Source organism: Cucumis sativus, chromosome 3 (genome assembly GCF_000004075.3).
Source record: "Cucumis sativus cultivar 9930 chromosome 3, Cucumber_9930_V3, whole genome shotgun sequence".
NCBI lineage: Eukaryota > Viridiplantae > Streptophyta > Magnoliopsida > Cucurbitales > Cucurbitaceae > Cucumis > Cucumis sativus.
In genome coordinates this window covers 15,936,219-15,955,878 of record NC_026657.2, presented here as the reverse complement: position 1 = coordinate 15,955,878, position 19,660 = coordinate 15,936,219, and the positions used below count along the sequence as shown (strand labels likewise).

The window sequence follows — 19,660 nt, the reverse complement described above, 5'->3', positions numbered from 1 at the left end:
ATGTCTCTACATGAACGATTCAAGATCACATTGTTTGTACTAACTACAAAGCGGATCGCATTCATAATGTTCTCGGAATAAGGGTCAACCTAATTCATACACTATAGACCGTTTGAGCTATATACTCGAACTTGATGCATTTTTATGTCTCTACATAAAGTTTAAGTCTACACTAGATAGCCTTATGACCTTGGTTTATTGGATTCAAGATTATCATATTCTATTTTCACTAATAAGTCCTCAATAACCACTTTATTGAATATAATATAATTTAAACTATAAACTACGATTTTTATGACATAAATTTCAACAATAATATGTGTTAAAATAGTTCTAAACTTTTTAAAATGGTTAAAAAATTCCTTACTGTTAGTTTTGGATGTAAACTCTTAAAACTTTGTTTAAAAACTACCCATCAATTGTTGAATAAGTTGCATAAATACCTTAGAGCTTAAAAAAAGTTCAAAAATATCCTCATTGATTCTAAAACTATTTTCTTAATTTTATTTTATTATTAATAAATAATGATAGATCACGACCAAAACCAATCTCTATAGTTATTAATGTAGTTGACAGACAATTAATTGTCAAATAAAAAATGGACTTGATACATTGTGAGAATTTTTTGTTTGACTAATTATTGTTTTAGTATGTTTTAAGGAGAAAATTTTCTTTTGGAACTGTGTGAGATTTTGTGTTTTAACCAAGGTTTAAAATATCGACGTTGATGGATATATGATAACTTATAGAAATACAAATTAGTATGTCAAAACGCATAGCTTATGTTGCAAATACATAAATACTTAGAAATACACTTTACCTAAGCATCCATACATGTTTCACCCTGTTTTGAGCATTTAAATGCAGGATTGGAAACAAAAAAAAGAAGCTAAGCTAATCGCAGAGGAACTCGCCTGAAGACCACATGAGAAGTCGTTATCAGTAGGCGAGAAGAGGTTCACTATAAGACAAAAGTGGTAGATGGAGTTGATGTGACTTGACGATAGAGGCAACTTTCGACGTTGATGTGTTCAGAAGGATAGATTTTCCACCTAAATCTGCCTATAAAAAGAAATTTTATCCTTACCAAAAAAGAGATCGGCTTCGTGAGAAGTTAGACGTCTGTATGGACCGATCGTACGCCTTAATGGGAAAAATCCTAGAGAGTTGTGGAAAGGAATAGTCTGTAAAGTTTTTTTCCTCTTCTCTGGTCAGTCAATGAGTAAAAGCTTGAGGTCTTAGCGAAGAAGATCACATTTCCCAACTCCCCTAACTTGTGATGACATTTCTATTCTTTTCATTTTTGTATTTCTTCATATTGTACAGTGGCCGAAGGCTTTCATTCTTTAATATAATGTATATTTATGCATTTATTCAATCAATCATATTTTTACTGTTTATTTATCCTTGTGTTATTTTTGTAGTTTAGATTCTTGGTAAGAAGTTTACCTTATAATTCTAATCATGTTAGCTGAGCTATTTCCATCACTTAGCCAGTATATATCGCCAACTACCTGAGAGGAAAAGTAGCAAGGTATAGTTAACGCACGCAAGGAAGAGTTTGGAGACAAACTCCATCTTGACGAGATAACTTCCATTATTTATGTCTTGAAAGGAGAACAAAGTGTAGGCAATAGGGTGTCGTCGCCCTTAAACACAAAATTCTATAAGTATGTATAAGTAAAATCTTCTTAATGTACCTTGCTTAACTAGGCTTAGTCATTTGGATCCCGAGAGGTGAGCAAGTGTAACGTTTAAAGACTCTGAGAGGAACTTAACTTAATCATAAGCTAGTTAACAAAGTTATATGGCATCAAGGCTTTCATAGCTTAGTCGCTTAGTAATGCATGCATTTTCCTTCACCCCCTTCTTTAATACAAGTTAGTACATATATGAGTTTCGTTCTTGCAACCACCTTCATTATCCTACCATTACAGATTCTCTAATGTACATAAGTAGATATAGTACAAAATTATACTCTTTTACACTATATAGTTTATTCTTTTATCACGATAAGAATTTGGAGTTCTGCCGGCGCACCTGAGTGTCGCCAGAAAACCATATTGCATCGTCGAAGGCTACCACGACGCATAATGGGATGTCGACAACGATGTCGTCAATAGCGCGTCGTAAGAGGTAATGAAGACCCAAAATGTGAAGACGTTGGTGTAGACTTTTGGTTGATGTAGAATTTGCTGATGTGGTCAACAAGTCAATAATAACCTACCGATGCGACGTTTGCGTCGGAAAAACCCTTTTGCCAGATTTTTTTTATGTAATATTTTATTGTATTAGGATCAAATTTGATTTAATTTGATTGAAATTGTAAAATAAGTAACGTAAAATTAATAAAAATCAAAGCAAATATATATTAAATTTAATTAAAATATTAAAAAATACACGTTTGTAGATAGAAAATTACATGAATAGCCTAAAATAAAAACAAAAAGACTAAAAACTAATCTAAGCAATAAAAATATAGCAGTAGTCCCCCAAATCTAAGCGATAAGAGGGAAGTTGAACATTATTACGAGCTACATCGAAAGAAATATGAAGTTGCTTCAAATAGAAACAGTCATTGCTTTGGTGGTTCCAAAAAACTGATTGCAAAAAGAGGAGCAGAAAAGGACAAGATCGAGAACCAAACAGGTAAGCCATAGAAAGTTTTCCACTTGCATATGGGACCACTAAAGCAAGTGGGGGAACTTTCTATGGCTTACCTATTTGGTTCTGGGTCTTGTCATTTTCTACTCCTCTTTTCCAATCAATTTTCTGGAACACCAGAGCAATGATTGTTTCTCTTTGAACCAACCTCATATTTCTTCAATGCAACTCCTAATAATGTATAACTTTCCTCTTTGCACATTATGCTCATGTCTCTACTCTTGGATTCGAGGTCCTCAAACGTAGTCGAAGGAAATTCTTGCACCTAAGATCTTCTATAGTCTTCTCATACTCTTCATTTTCTTTCTTCACTACTTCAATAGCACATTGTAATTCTGAAATATACAAAAGATTTAATATCAAGCATACATACAATCTACAATATAAATACACAGTTCCAACATAATTTTATGTCATTTTGAATAACCAAAAGCGGACAAAGAACAACCTCTCCAACATTATGCATTCTTCAATCTTGAATTTCGACTTCAATCTTAACTTAAATCTTAAATCCTAAATCCTAAGAACACTAAAACCGACCAATAAATTAAAATATAAAAAGTAAAACTTATTTCAAATCTTAAATTCTCTTCATGCACAAAATGTTCCTCACCTTGCACTCTTTACAATAAACACTCAAACAATATTCAAAGAATCAAGAGCTCTTCATCCATGAATTCTAACAGTAACAGTTTCAATATACAATCAATAATAAATATACATACAATATACAATGTCAATTTACAATCTATAATAAACATACATACAATAACACTTCCAATTTAATTTAATTTATTCATACAACAAATTTAATAATAAACTTATATACAATATACAATCTACACATACAATATACAATCTATCCATACAATATACAATCTATCCATACAATATACAATCTACAAATTATACATACAATAGAATATATTTATTTAGAAACGATAAAAAAAATAGAATACAATATTTTTACCGTAGAGACGGCGAACTAAGTGAACGACAATAGAAGGACGGGCGGCGACAGATGACAAGTAGTAGACGGGTGGCGATGGATGGTGGCACGACGACCGTCTCGATCTCTCTTTCGTCTATCTCTTCTCTTTTTTCTCTCGTTGTGTTCCATGTTCTGTAACACAAAACACTAACATAACGAGGGTTCTCGCGACGCACCCCTAGAATATCGTGAGAACCCACTTCTCACGATGTCATGTGTGGCTACATCAAATATAATTATTGGTAATATCTTGTAGGTTATGGATATCTACATAATTATATTTACAACATAAACCATTAAGAACCCATAAACTATACATTATGTAGATATTCATAACCTACAAGATGTTACCAATATTCCTATAACTCTCCCTTTATTTCATGTTGTAACATTTATCCCATTGAATTCTATAATGTAACATATACCATGAGATGTCCTATAAATAGAGGATGTGATGCATTTGTAAGACACACCACAATTGAGTTCAATTGTTCTCTACTTCCTCTATTCTCTATTTCTTCTCTTTGGTTGCTTCATTCTCCTTATTTAGCTTCTTTGTTCTTGTTTTATAACACGTTATCAGCATGAGTCTCTACAATTTTATCATTTGCAAAAGGTAGGCTATAAAGTATTAGTTTGTTTTCTTGTTTTGTATTAGTGAACATTGCATAAACTATTCCATGTATATATTATGCATAGTTTAAATGTTTGAGAGTATAATCTTTTGTACCTATTTCATGTTGTAATTTTACACATTATGTTTACAAATTTATTGTTGGTTAAAAATATTGTTAGTTCATAATAAGATTGTGATTTGATTCATCTTAATTTATTTATGACGTATGTGATTGTTTGTGTTTGGTTCTTATTTCAATTATTTTAAGATCTGTGTATAGTTTATGGGTTCTTAATGGTTTATGTGTATAAATATTTTTATCAATTTATCTAAATATGTTGTTTTAAATCAGTAAGTGATTACAATTCCGCATTATTTAAAATTTATTCAAAACTATTGTTATGTGGAGAAAAAATTACTGATGAAGATATGTTAGAGAAAACATTTTCCACATTTCATGTCTCGAATATGCTTCTGCAGCAGCAATATTGATAAAAGGGGTTTAAAAAATATTTTGAACTCATATCATGTCTTCTCGTGGGTGAACACAATAACGAGTTATTTATGAAAACCCATGACTTTCGACCAATTGGAACAATACCATTCCCTGAAGCGAATGCTGTATTTTCAAACAATAATGGTCGAGGTCGAGGTCGTGGTCGAGGTCGTGGTCAAGGTCGTGACCGTGGTAAAGGAAGAAGTAATTATACCTTCTGTGGTAATAATCATTTAGATTTCAAGAAAACCACTAATGATGATCATAGAGAAAAAATTCCACAAAATTAGTAATTAAAAAGTGGTGAAAATCAATGCTTTCGTTGGGGTATGAATGGTCATTGGACTTGTACTTGTCGTACATCCAAGCACTTAGTCGACCTCTATCAAGCCTCATTGAAGGAAAAATGGAAGAATGTGAAAGTAAACTTTGCCTATCAAGATGATGTCTATGACACATTTGGATGTTGTTGATTTTTTTAAGTTTTCTGAAGAGAAAATTGATGATAATGAAGGAGTAGCAAATACTTTCTTTAATTATGGTAATGTCCAAAACTGATATTTACACTATGTTTTGGTGTTTTCTCTATTCAACGCTTTTCAATTTATTTAAATTATTTATATTTCAATGTTAGTTTTTTTTTTTTACCATGAGACTTATTATAATTTTTTTTAATGAAGCGCGCTATGGACATTTCTCATATTTTGGCCGATTCAAATGTAAATAATGAAGACTTATGTTTGGCAGATAGTGCAACTACACACACAATACTTAAAAGTAAAAAATATTTTTCTATATTGACAATGCTTGAAGCAAATGTCAATACAATATCAGGTTCTGCAAACTTGATTGAAGGTTTTGGTAAAGCAAACCTTATTTTGCCTAGTGGAACAAAATTCACAATTAATAATGTTTTGTTATCTAGTAAGTAAAAAAGAAACTTATTGAGCTTCAAAGTTATACGTCAAAATGGTTATCATGTTGAAACTAACAATAAAAATAATATAGAATATCTTTATATTACATTTATTGTTTCACATGAAAAACTTATTTTGGAAACACTGCCTGCTTTTTCTTCAAGATTATATTATACTCATATATGAGTAATTGAAACATATGCAACCATGAACTTGAAGTTCATGAATTTAAATATGTTTCCTGTTTGACATGATCGATTGGGTCATCTAGGGTCAATAAATGATGAGAATAATTATTGAAAATTCTCATAGACATCCACTGAAGAACCAAAAGATTCTTCAATCCAATGGATTATCATGTATGGCTTGCTCTCAAGGAAAATTGATTATTAGGCCATCACCAACCAAAGTGAGAGTTGAGTCACCTACATTTGTAGAACAAATTCATGGTGACATATGTGGACCCATTAATCCACCAAGTGGATCATTTAAATACTTCATGGTTTTAATTGACGCATCCAGTAGATGGTCACATGTGTGTTTATTATCAAGTCGAAACCTTGCGTTTGCAAGATTACTTGCTCAAATAATCAAATTAAGAGCACAGTTTCTTGATTATACAATAAAAAACATAAGACTTGATAATGCTGGTGAGTTTACATCCTAAGCATTTAATAATTATTGCATGCAAATTGGGATAAATATTGAACATCCTGTAACTCAAGTTCATACACAAAATGGTTTGACAGAATCATTTATCAAGCATTTACAATTGATTGCCAGACCATTACTTATGAGAGCAAAGCTTCCATTATCTGTATGGGGTCATGTTATTCTGCATGCAATATCACTTATACGCATAAGATCGACATCTTATCATAAGTACTCCCCACTAAAATTAGCTTATGGCCAGGAGCCAAATATTTCTCATTTGAGAATTTTTTGTTGCGGTGTATATGTTCCAATTTTTTTACTATAACGAACTAAAATGGTTCCTTAAAAAAGGTTAGTAATATATGTTGGATTTAAATCCCCATCAATTATTTGATATCTTGAACCTTGACTGGTGATGAATTTACTGCACGGTTTGTTGATTGTCATTTTAATGAGACAACTTTTCCAACATTAGGGGGAAGAATTAAGAAGTTGGAAAATAAAATTGCCTGAAATGTATCATTATTGTCTCATTTAGATCCTCGTACAAGACAAAGTGAACTGAAAATTCAAAAGATAATTCATTTACAAATTGTAGCAAACTAATAGTCAAAATGACTTAATTCACAATACTAAAAAAGTGATCAAGTCATATATTCCAGCTGCAAATGCTCCATCTAAAATTGAAATCAATTCAACAAGTTCAAAGGATAAAAATCCTCGAAAAAGAAAAGTGATCAATAGTCGAAATGACTTAATTCACAATAGAAATATTCAAGAAGAAGTCTTGGATATAACGAATGATAAAAATGTTGAAGAGGTCACTAGATATAATGCATGACTTGTTTGATATGAATTAGTATAAAGGGAACGATTGATATGAATTTGTTTTATTCAAATATATTGTTAAACGACTGTTACCAAATATATAATATACCCTTATAAATTACAGCACAAAACTCCACAACATACTTGACTGTCCTCTGTCCTTATTGGTTCATCATGGTTAGATTTCATCTATTTCCTCCTTGAGCACTTACTTCTTTCATTCCTTCACGCCATTTTCTATTAACTGCATATATAGATGCTTATACAATATATACTACAAATTACAATTAATATCCGTTTTCATTCCAAACATACCCAATGAACCTAATGGCAAAAAAAACATAATTTCATTTGCAGAGTATTCGTTTTATAACATAAATTATCAATAAACACTAGAATATGCCACAAACAAAAGTACATTTTCGATTTTGGTCCACGAATCGAACATCTAAAATATACCACTTTTAATCCTTCAATTTCACAATATCAAAATGTCATGGCCATCAAAAGTCATTTTATTTAGGCCCGAAATCTCAAAAACCCTAAAATCTACCGCTTTCAATCCTTCAGTTTCGTTTGTATTCATATTTAATCGAATATCTTCGATATACCTTATATACACAATGTACTAACCACAAAATTTCTTCACAATTTCTGTTGAAAAATTAAACAAGTAGCTGACCCTCCAGTTTCTTCTTCTTCAATGCTGAAAGCTCTGCAATTTCTCCATTTCAACAGTTTTTGTATATGAAAAGTAATAAGATATTTCCTCTACTATCCAAAATTGTCTTACCAACGTTTGACTCTTATTTTTATATATATATATATATATAATTATAAATTAATTAAATAATATACAATGGGCAAAAATGAAATTTGGACCCTACATCTGTAAAATATCTTGTCCCATTTAGAACTTTTGTAAAAAACATTTAATAATTTAAGTCTTTCATGTAATATTTAGGCTATATGAGTTAAAAGACCCTTTAAACTATATGAGTTAAACAACTACTTAATAAGATACAAATCCAATTATGGTTCATGGCTAAGCCCACAAAGAAACTCATTAGAGAATTTTACAAATAGACAAGCTCTCGAAAGTTTTTTAAAAAAATTACTCTAGAGACTTTGAGAGAATTTTCCAAACAACAAGAAGATTCCGCTTCCCTTTTTGAAATCATGTAAAAGTATTCTCAACATTCACTTGAGAGAATCAACAAATCAAGTTATAGAAATCAAAATACATAGCAAAATTTGTTTCTCCAACAAACTTGTACAAACCCTTGCATCAAACTAAAATATATACAATAAAAAGAATGTCAACATAATATTCATTACAAATAGTTGCAAATATAGCAATTATATTCAAAATAATTAAATATATAGTAACATTAAAAAAAAATATACAAATATAGCAAAATTTGTTAAAATCTATTTCTTATTGCAAATATTAATCTATAACTGATAAACAATAAAAGTTTAGTCATTATAGAAATCTATTACTGATAGACTTTACTATATTTGGAATTTTTTTAAAATATTATTATATACTTAATTATTATCCTATTTATAACACCACTTTGCTTTCTTTATTAGCAAGAATAAAAGCCCCTACCAGAACTGATTTTAATCAATTATTTTAGAAGGTTCCTCTTCTTGGGTAAAGAATTGAAGATGACTACTACCAGTTACTCAACCAAAATATTCAAGTACATTTATGCAAACAATTGAAGCATCCATCGACCTTCACACTTTCACAATCCACCAGAGGCAAAGTTTTGGATCCATAATTCGATTAAAGTCGCTTTTTCAATATGTTTGCTCATCATCCCTTGCCTCAAGCATCTATCATTTGGAGTACTCCCTCCTTTCAGCTTCTAACAGTACAAAATAAAATTCACCCATTCTTCGGATTCCACAAACTTGCATTGTAAATGTTAATGAGATGGTAAGTTCAGGTTGTTCGAAAATTACTGTTACATACTCCTCCAATTCAACACTTGACACGTCATATTTATGTGCTTCATACCATTCTTAAATGCTTCTTTCATGACAAATAATGAATTTAATACTATAATAGTACTAGAAATTTCTTAGTGTGGGTAAGATATATTCATAATCGCTTTGATTACCTTTCCAAGTTGAAACATGCATCCATCTCATCCAAGACTTTTTTTGAAGCGTACCAGGGTTGGTGCAGGCCCCTTCTTAGTTGTGGAAGAACAAAAAGTGTTCATTCTTTTCTCAGTAATACTTGGGCATACATTACACCTAGTTGAAGTTCAAAATTTAGAATATGTCAGAGTGATTTAAACATGGTTAAAATGACTTTTGCCATTTTCAAAATCACATTAAAACAGGGTTTTGATTAAATCAAAACCACAAAGTTAAATATTAAATTAATTTTGAGTGACCAAAAACATATTAAACTTAAAAAATATATATTTTAACAATTTCAATATTACTCTAAATTACTCTGAGATTAGTGCATTGTTTACCTTCAAAAGCTAGATCCTTAGGAAGCTTCAAATACCAAGCACCTCATTCTGCCAGCAGACCACAAGGCATTTACATATCATATCAAAACTCCAATGCCTTCTCACAGGTTTAATAAGACTGATAGTAAATTCGTTAAAGTTGATATAGTAAATTTTCCACGGATTTATGTCTAAGAATACTTCCGTTTCTTCTGGTTTTTAGCCCTGTACGAAGAATTTGCTGTATGATGTGAATTCAGAAGTTCTCGAGGTATAGGTGCTCCAGAAGACTTCAAAGTCTCCACTAAATCTTGAAATAAATTCTTATTTTCCTCATTCACAAACACTATGGCTTTGCCCTCCTCTCCAAGTCTAGATGCCCGCCCAATCTGATGTACATACTCCTTGATTGAATTTGGCATGTCAAATATAATCACTTGCCTCACACACAAAAGATCCATCCCTCGACCCAAAATCCCAGTAGCCACCATCACTTGAACTTCTCCCATAATAAATGATCTCATGGCTTCTCGTCTCTCCTTCATGGACTTGTGCCCGTGAATTGACAATGCATTTATCCCAGTGGTAACAGTAATTGCATTAGAAAGGAGATCGGCTCCAAGCCTTGAGCCTACATACACTACAAGAGGGGGCATAAAATGTTGCTTACTTGTTAATATGTCAAAAAGCTTTTGTTTCTTATTCTTTGATTCTACCCAGATAACAACCTGCTTCAAAGCCTTGGTTGGTTTATTTGACATGCTAGTAGATATGATAACGGTGCCATCTCCCATAGATTTTGCCATCTTCTCTACTTCTGGAGAGGGAGTTGCTGTATACATTAAGATTTGTGGTACTGAAAGAGCCCTGAAAATCTGTAATACCTGATCACGAAAGCCTTTTTGGAGTAAGCAATCCACTTCATCCAGAACAAAAGTCCTCACTTCATCAAGTTCAATATCATGCTTTGTCAAAAGATCAACCAACCTGCCAGGAGTAGCAACAATCAGCTCAACTCCTTGCTGGATACGATGGAGCTGTCCAGCTAGGGCATCACCACCAACAACAAGGGCAGTTTTAAATGGCATGCCTTTTCCAAGCAACTTCGCTTGTTGTTCAACTTGAATGCAAAGCTCTCTAGTAGGTGTTAGAACCATAGCTAGTGGCTTCTTTTCACCATGGAAACACTCAAGACAAGCACGTGCACAGTAGGAAACTATTGGAACCAGATAGGACACAGTCTTTCCAGAGCCAGTCTCAGCCGAAACAAGCAGATTTTTACCCAAACAAGCAGCTGGTATAGCTTGCATCTGAACAGGTGTGGGCATCTCATAGCCTGCAGTCTCTAGATTCTGGAATAGCTTCTGAGGGAGGTTGCCAAAAGAAAATGACAATATAGGAGCACAATCTAAGTCTCCCTTTATACTGATTCCAAGTTTTTTCCTAAGCATCTCAGTCTGCTCACAAGTCAAAGAACCTGAATAATTAGATTCCTTAACATAAAAGCACTCGTCGGCAGCAGGAAGTCTTTTAGATGGCGCCTTATCTGGAGCCATTGTATTTGCCACTTTGCGTAGAACTGATTGTTTACATTCCATGCTGCAAACATCATCATCTGTCTCATCACATATGTATTCACCATAACGACCACATACAACACATTTAGGTTCTCCAGGAAAAGCCTCTCTCTGCTCGATACATTTCACTTTAACAGGAGATTCTACATTAAAAACAAGAGTTAAAAGACGATTACAAAAATAAAAAATCTAGATCATTCATCAAGCATATGACAGTTACCAAAAAGAACAAATAAATCACTGGTACAACCAATGTAGTAAAATCCCAAAAGATAAAGAACAATTTTTCTGCTGTCCTTTCATTTTAAATGATCTCTTGTTTCAGTTGTTTAGTGTAACAAACCAAATATGACAATAAAATAATAGAGGCAGTAATAAATGCTGCCAACCTTAATGCATTAAGAAGACCTCAACTAAAATCATCAGAATAGTAGCAAAGAAGGTTTCACCATCTTTGGGATCAGAGCAAAGACTTTGTACTTGCGTGCAAGACTGGGAATCGAGAGGTTCATCGCAGCAATGCGCAGATCATGCGGAAGAGTTCTGCAGCTGAGTACAAACTGCAGGTAGGTGGTTCATTCGGAGCATTATCAGAATATGTGACCTTTATGGAGAACTTGTCCAAGTAAATGATTTTCCATATCCATCCTATAAGGTTGTAACCCTATCAATGGGAACGGAGAACCTTTTGAATCTTTTCAACATTCTTTTTTTCATATTTATTAGAGATAAAAGATCAATAGCCCATCATAGAAATGAGTTGAATTAAGTCATTGGATTAAATTCCTAAAAAAGGGACAATTTTTGTCTGAAATTTGGCTGTTGGAGGTATTATCATTATTGTTTTTTATGAGACAAGCCAACTGAATTTCATTGACAGTATAAATTTTAAAAGGCTAAGATAGCCATGAAGATTAATTCCACTGTGCAGTTAAAAGTAGTAAGATTGGAAAAATACTACCCACACTCCATCTCTCCAACAGGGCTCCCTTTCTTGGTCAGCTAGTCGCTTTAGCAACCAAACTGGCATCCTTCTCACCCATAAACTTTTGGAGTTTCAAGAGGTGTTGGTTATGTCTATGACTCTTTGAAAAAGTAAATTTTGGAAAAAAATATAAAAAGGCATTGATTATGTCCATTAGATGGAGAAAAATAAACTCAAACAAAGAAGGTATTTCCGAAATAGCGAAGCTGGATTCTATGGTAAGAGAACGAAGAATTCTGGTTCCCTCTAAAGAAATGGGTACCAATATTAAAGTTAACGCCTCCTTGGCTGATGTTGAAAGAATTTAAAGTGTTCCTCTATGATCTAGCCTTACACCCCCTCTTTGTCTTGAATGTTGATAACCAGTACACGAAAAATTAATTGTTTTAAAATTAGAAACTGATATAGATTCAAAAAGGAAGAATAGAAGGCTAGGGGCTAGGGGCTAGGGGCCTCCAATACAGGCACAAAAGAATGACCTTCCAAATTTCCAATCTACAATAACCCAATTAAAAGACTGATTGAAGAAAATGGCTGGAGTACCAACTCCAGAGAAGCCAAAAGAAGTGTCTAGCCGCACAACCCCAAACTATTTTTTCCTTTCCTTTCAAACACAAACCTGAAGGAGCTTTGAAAAGCCACTCCTCCACCGTCCTAAGCCAAAAATAGGATCCAACCATTATAAGAACCTTTGCTGGGAAAATTGCTGTATACTAGCAACTATTCATGATTGTTCTTCTTTTTGTAAGAAAGGATTCATTTCAAGATCCCTTGTGATGGCCGTTCAAAATCCTGGCCATAATTACCATTAAGCTAGCGTAGGTGTGCTCAATTAGACATTTAGATATCTATTTTATTCTAAGTGGATCAAGGACGATGCAATGGACTTATGAGCTTCCTTTCAACCATTTAGAAAAACTAAACTATAGGGTAGTTACCACAAAATTAACTCCATAGACAAACTCTAGAACCAGTTTCTAAACCCAACTCCACTACCTGGAACATAGAAGCTGAAGATATGACAGAAGAATAATTAATTTCCATAAGAAATAACAATCTCCTCATTCAGATTTACAAAGCAATTGCTGCCAGGAACTCCGAAGTCTATGAATTCAAAGTAAGTAATTTAGTTGTGGTGGACACCATAATCCTAATTGGGACTTATATTAAAAAATAAAGCTGAAAGGAAAGGCAAGGGCTCTCATCTGATAAAATGGAAGATAATTGAAAAATCGATTGGTTCAGGTGGATTGGAAATTGGAAACCTTAGTCTTCACAATAAACCCCCTTAGCTAAATGGTTCTGGCGTTTTAACTCTGAACCTGACTCTCTGTGGCAAAAAATCATTGTGAGTAAATTTGGTCTCCACACTTTTGAGTGGTTGTCTAAAGTGATTAGAGGTACTTACTGGAATTTATGGAAAGACATTGTGAAGGATCTTCCTAGTTTTGCTAACTTGGTTCGTTGGGTGGTGAGGGAGGGGAGAGAGACCTACTTTTGGGAGGATTTCTGGGTTGGGTATAGACCTCTTTGTGCTTTATTTCCTTGTCTTTACCATCTCTCCTCCCTCAAAAATCATTTCATTGTCGATTTCTTGGTTTGGTAGGGGAGTTCAATCACTTTTTTTTTTTTTTTGCTTTTTGACGTTCTCTTACTGATAGGGAATCGTTAAATGTGGCTTCCCTCCTCTCTCTGTTAGAGAATTATCTTTTTCGCCTTGGTAGAGTGAGTACTCGTCCTAGAGGTGTTAGAGACATGATCGAGTATTACCTTCTCAACCCACTTGTGAAAGAGAAAGCCAGGTTTCTTTGGAGTGCCAGTACTCGTATGATTTTATGGAGCTTGTGGAGGAAATGAAACAATAGAACTTTTGGGGGCATGGAGAGGGATTCTATAGAGCTTTGGTCCCTCCTTCGTCATTATATCTTGCTTTGGGCTTCGATCTCAAAGCTTTTTTGTAACTACTCTTTGAGTTTGATTTCTATTAGTTGGGATCCTTCCTTGTAATGGGGTTTTTTCCAGGGTTGGTTTAGGTAGATTTTTTCATTATTCATTATTCTTAATGAAGCATTTCTCTCTTTATCAAAAAAAAATAATAAATAAATAATAACTTGTTCCCCCCATCAGATACCAAAGAATTTTTCCTTCGTATTTACAGACAAATTAACCATTTTAAGTGCGACCTGTACAATAATTATAAACTTGAGCCAACTTTTCTTTCAGCTCAAAATAAAAGAAAAAAATTAATCCTAGAGCAGCAAACATTGTAGAACAATTCCCATGGACATGGTAACTTCCCTACTACTATGCTATTTCAGTCAGCTAGCATCATAGTAAACTATCCTGACTACCATGACAGTTTTACAGTAGCCATATTCTGCCAATATCAATGCATTGAGAAGACTTAATCCTAAATCTGAAATAATATCAATAATTAACCACGCAAATATCAGGTCAGCAGCAATATTGACGAGTATTCTAAAAACAAGAATAAAAAACTATATGGGGGCTTGAACAAAGGAATACAAACATAAGGAACCTAATAAGAATCAACCAATTAAGCATAAAAAACATCAAATAGTACGTATGGAGGTAACGACGAAGTATAAACACACATGTTCATGTATCTCACAGAACAGAACGAAGAAAATAAAAATAAATAAATAAACCCCTCTTACCTCCAGAATCATCAGCATCTACCAATTTTGAGAGTGCTTCGGGCACACAGTCCTTGTTTCCATTATCCATGACTACGAATTCAATATTATTATGCTTGGAGTCAAGTATTCACATTAGTTCCTGCAAAATAAATAAACAACCTCCACACAAATTTAAAGAGTCGAGCTGTTAATTCGTTGTCGCCTAATTCTCGCTCTCATGCTCTCGCTCTCTCAAAATCACTCAAGATCTTTTCCATCTCATGGGCTCGCTCTTTGTGCTCTTGCTCTCTCGGTCTCGCGCAAGACTCCCATCACCCAGCTCTCACTCCCCTGAAGAAGAAGTAGGGGACAAAGCCTCACGCCCATGAACGTTGTGTTGGAGAAGAAGAGGAAGTCAGAGAGAAGGAGCTCGCATGCGTGAAGACGGAAGACGAGGAAGCGGAAGAGGAAGACGGTGCTGCACCTGGAGAAAAGAGAATAAGAAGAAACCCCAGATCACTGGGTAATAGTATAACTTATGTGTTCTTGAATACGGAGCATTTGAATGGGTCATTTGTAATTTCCGCTAGGGGTGAAATCGGTTGGATTGTATCTTCCAACCCAACCTATATTTTCAGGTTATTTGGATTGGCAACTCGAATAACCCGAATTTAGTTTCTAACCCAATCCAACCCATATTTTACTGGTTGAGTTGGGTTGTCGGATTGTATATATAATTATTTTTTTAATTTTTCTTTTCCCGTTTTCTAATTTCTAATTTCTAATGATTATAAAAATTTGAAATTGTTACATTTAAATTTCAAACATGCATCATTCAAACTTTCATACAATACATTCAGATTTATATACATTTAATTTGTTTTTATATTAAAATAATATATTTATTTATTTATATATTACATTAATTCGGGTTGGGTTGGGTTGAACAAAATTTTTCAACTCTCCAACCCAAGACCCAACCCAACCCGAAAAAATCAATCTTTTTTAACCCAACCCAACCCATATTTTAACCTAACCCAACCCAACCCGTATAATATGGGTTGGGTAGTCCAGGTTATTCGGGTTCAACCCATATTTGTACACCCCTAATTTCGACATTTAAAATGGGTCATTTATAATAACAGAGAGGTCAAAATCCAATTTTAGTCCATCAAGTTCGAGTTTATTATTTATTTTCTTTCTAAAGTTTTAAAATAAATGTTTTAGTTGTCACATGTAGTTCTAAGTTTTCCTCTCTAATCTAGATCGTGGCATAAAAACACATTTGAAATAACTTTTTTCAACTTAAACTTTCATGGAATACATATTATGAAATTCTACGAAAATTTTGGCATCATCTCTCCTAAAATATGAGTTAGTCAAACCTGAAAAGAAAGAAATTTTCACTTGTATATGTATATAAATTACACGACACAACAAGTGTGTCTCACCACACACATCCAAACGAATTTAGAGTTAAAATTCAAACTAGATATTACATACAAAATGATTTTAATCTGATGAAGGATCTTTCAAAACACGAGTTCTAGGCGTCACTCTCGCTATACAAAAGTTAACTATATACATAAAAAATGAAGATCTATAAATGGTGACAAGGAGTTCAACCAATGCTTGGTCCTTATCACTACCTAGAGGGGGAAAAGAATATTGAAAACGTGAGCTAAAATCTCAATGAGTGGCAAGTTTTTAGAAATCGAAGCTCGTAAAACATGCTCCCAAAAAATGTGTAAATATGCATCGATAATGAAATAACAATTAAATCGTTGTCATCACATAATACAATAAATCACAAGTCAAGCCAACAAATGTGTACCCAATCCAACCATGGCAAGGCGCCTATATAAACAACCAAAAATAGCTCGAACATGATCAATGAATCATGCGGCCGAACCTAGTTCATGCATATTTAGTACCTGTCATGATAGCAACCTCCATCCAATCTGACCATGGTAGAATACTAAATACATCGTCAAGAATAGCTCACACGTGATCTATATCTACAAGGAAACAAGTGGTCAAACTGAGCTCACGCGTACTTAGCACCTACCACAGTAACAACCACCATTTAATCCCACCATGATAACGTACGAAATATACTACTGATAATATATCACATGTGATCCATATTCACAAGGAAACACACGGCCAAATTGAACTCACACATATTTAGCACCTACTACAGTAACAACCTCCATCCAATCCAACCATGATAGCATCCTAAATACACAGTCGAAAATAGCTCACACATGATCCATATCCACAAGGAAATATGGAACCAAACTAAGCTCATGCATACTTAGCACCTATCACAGTAACAACCTTCATATCCGCTCCTATGTGCACATAGAGACATCCATCATGGGTTAAGCTAGGCCCGAAGCCAAATGACAATCCTTCATCCATATTCTCACCTAGGCTCAGGTTCTCGGATTTTGCCACGACCTCTTTCAGCCTCGGAACCTCCTAACAACCATATGTGGCACCACAGAAACACACTCATGTAGCCTTTAAGAAAATCACCAACATTATTTCATAAACATCACATGTTTAAAGTTTAAAACCAAACATGTTTAAAAACACATTTTCAATCTTTAGCCATCAACACATACTTTTATAATCACATTTTATTCAAATTATCCCAGTTTAATAACAGATCAAGGAGTATTGTTTTAAACCAATTGTCATCTAAAAACATGAGTAATAAATTTGGGTTCAACTACATTTTCGAAATATAAGCATTCATGGAAAACCAAAAATCTTATTTGAAAACATTTCTAACACATGGATCATAAAACATTTATGCTAGAAATTTTCATACTAGAAACAATCATACTAGTTGATTTATAACAAAAATACTTGAAAATAAGCCACTTACAGTCAATAACTCGATCCCTTGGGATTATACGCTTTCCCCACTTCAATTTGGCCTAAAACAAGGATTAAGGTCACATCATTGTCTTCACACGATATGAGGCTACAACTATTTGCAAAATATTTTATAAGGCCACCTAAATCTATTTTCTGCTTCTAAGGTCCTTGAGTTTGCAAAGCGCCTAGGATTAGACTAAAATTTTCACATACAAACTCTTGGACTCGAAATTTAGATACTTAGCCAGTATCCCCATGAGCATCCAACTTACTTCAAAATTCAACGAGTCTTTTATGTAGATACATTTTTATCTCCATTATCAACGATGCTTGAGATTTATACCCAATATATTACCATGAGTCAAACAATTTAAACACTTTCTAAGATCACCCAAATCACTTTATGTTTTGAACTTTATAGAAGTAACACTCAAACGAACTTCAAGTTAATGAAAAACTCATTTTCAACCTCTAACACTCAACTTTAGAACCCAAATATCATGGATAATTCAATTTTTAATGCTTAAACTTAGTGGACATTCAAGAACTCTAGGAAAAACCCAATAAAGTTACTTTAAACCTTTCAAGAACTTCGCAAAGTACTCTTAACTTCAAATCCCAACATCCTAACTGTAAGTTTGAAATCAATCATCCACCACCATGATTTACTCAATACTACCACTAAGATTAGATAGGTACTCAATGTCCACTCTAAAAAGCTTAAAACCTTACCCAAGTGCTGCCAAAACGCCTAGATTCAAGCTTTCGAATGGCTAGACAACAACTCAAACTCTTCTAAGACTCTAATCTAGTATAAAAAGTAATGGGTAATGTTAAACTCAAGTTTAAACTTAATGGATATTCAAAACACCTAAAATGATAACCCTGAACCAAAGAAATTTCACTCTAAGAGTTGGATATGAATAAAGAATGGAGATAGACAGTGGTTGACTTGATCTCTGACGAGCTACGACCCACGTCGGCTGTAGGGTAAGCTTTAGAGAGGCAACTCGTAGCTGATGCAAAAGGCAACGTTTCCAGATTTATTGTAATATGAATTGGAAGATGGAGACACAGTGGCAATGACAGTGTTCGAGGTGTCAAAGATTGGGTTCCTTTGTCGACGAACGAGTCGTCAACCGACGTCTGAAGAGGGTTATTGGTGATGGGGTGAAGGAGAGGAAGAGAGGGGTTTTAGGCACGAGATGTTTCGAGAGAAAGAGAGAGGGGTCGTGCATTTCGAGTGGAGAAGAAAAAAACATTTCTCTTTTTTTAAAAAAAAAAACTCACAAGAAGGAAAGAAGAAAAAGATAATAATGATAATAATAGTGGAAAATGACCCTAATGCCTCCAACGTAACATTAAACTTATAATTTAGTCATTTTCTAAGTTTCTCCATCTTTTCAACACTTAATTTCCAAGTCTTTGTTCCAAACTAAGTTTATTCCAAATTCCTTATTACAACAATTCAACCCTAAAGAATTAATAATTAGATTTAAACTTCTTTTTCAAACTTAGAAAATATTAAATAAATAAAAGGAGAATGGAATGAGAGCTTACAAGTTACTACCTCCGTTTTAAGAATTTCGTCCTTGAAATTTGTTGAAGGTGATAAAGTGAAAAGCTGTGGGTATTGAGCCTTCATTGCCTGCTCAATCTCCCACGTTGCTTCTTTAGTAGTATGGTTCCTCCAAAAAACTTTCTCTTTCTTGTTAAAAATTTCTATTGGTCCATCTTCGTAAGATAAGTTCTCTTTCAAATGGACCGATATTTTGACCCAGTCGATGGGTGTCTCAAGGGTAGAATAGTATTTTGATCCAGTCGTGGTTACAAACAACCTATGAAGGATTAAATTATTAATCATGGTTATATCATATGGACACAAATATATATACAGTGAGAGGAGTGCAACTATGAGACTTTAGTA

General features: G+C 33.7%; 1 protein-coding gene across 9 annotated transcripts; it reads right to left on the bottom strand.

The window, feature by feature from the left end:
- Nucleotides 1-8,684: 8,684 nt before the first annotated feature.
- LOC101209461 (DEAD-box ATP-dependent RNA helicase 41) lies at nucleotides 8,685-18,994 on the bottom strand. 9 transcript variants are annotated; one of them, XR_004215189.1, is made up of 6 exons: nucleotides 18,639-18,994; nucleotides 17,741-17,792; nucleotides 16,779-17,370; nucleotides 14,884-15,328; nucleotides 9,665-11,363; nucleotides 8,685-9,437 (listed from the first exon to the last, which is right to left on the bottom strand). XR_004215189.1 is itself a non-coding variant. In XM_031882443.1 (4 exons), the coding sequence occupies exons 3-4, from the start codon at nucleotides 14,951-14,953 to the stop codon at nucleotides 9,835-9,837; spliced, it is 1,599 nt and encodes a 532-aa protein (XP_031738303.1). In that variant the 5' UTR covers nucleotides 14,954-17,370; nucleotides 17,741-17,792; nucleotides 18,639-18,994; the 3' UTR covers nucleotides 9,660-9,834. The 9 variants fall into 9 exon arrangements, 1 of the variants encoding a protein (XP_031738303.1); XR_004215192.1 differs by having other exon boundaries at nucleotides 8,687-9,088; nucleotides 9,299-9,437; nucleotides 14,884-17,370; XR_004215186.1 differs by having other exon boundaries at nucleotides 14,884-17,370; nucleotides 18,466-18,994.
- Nucleotides 18,995-19,660: the final 666 nt, after the last annotated feature.

Bases quoted from the DNA above. Each gene is read 5' to 3' on its own strand.
- LOC101209461 (XM_031882443.1), bottom strand. From the start codon at position 14,953: ATGGATAATGGAAACAAGGACTGTGTGCCCGAAGCACTCTCAAAATTG. The intron at 11,364-14,883 runs GTAAGAGGGGTT...TTTTTAATGTAG, and splicing joins AGATGCTGATGATTCTGGAG to AATCTCCTGTTAAAGTGAAA.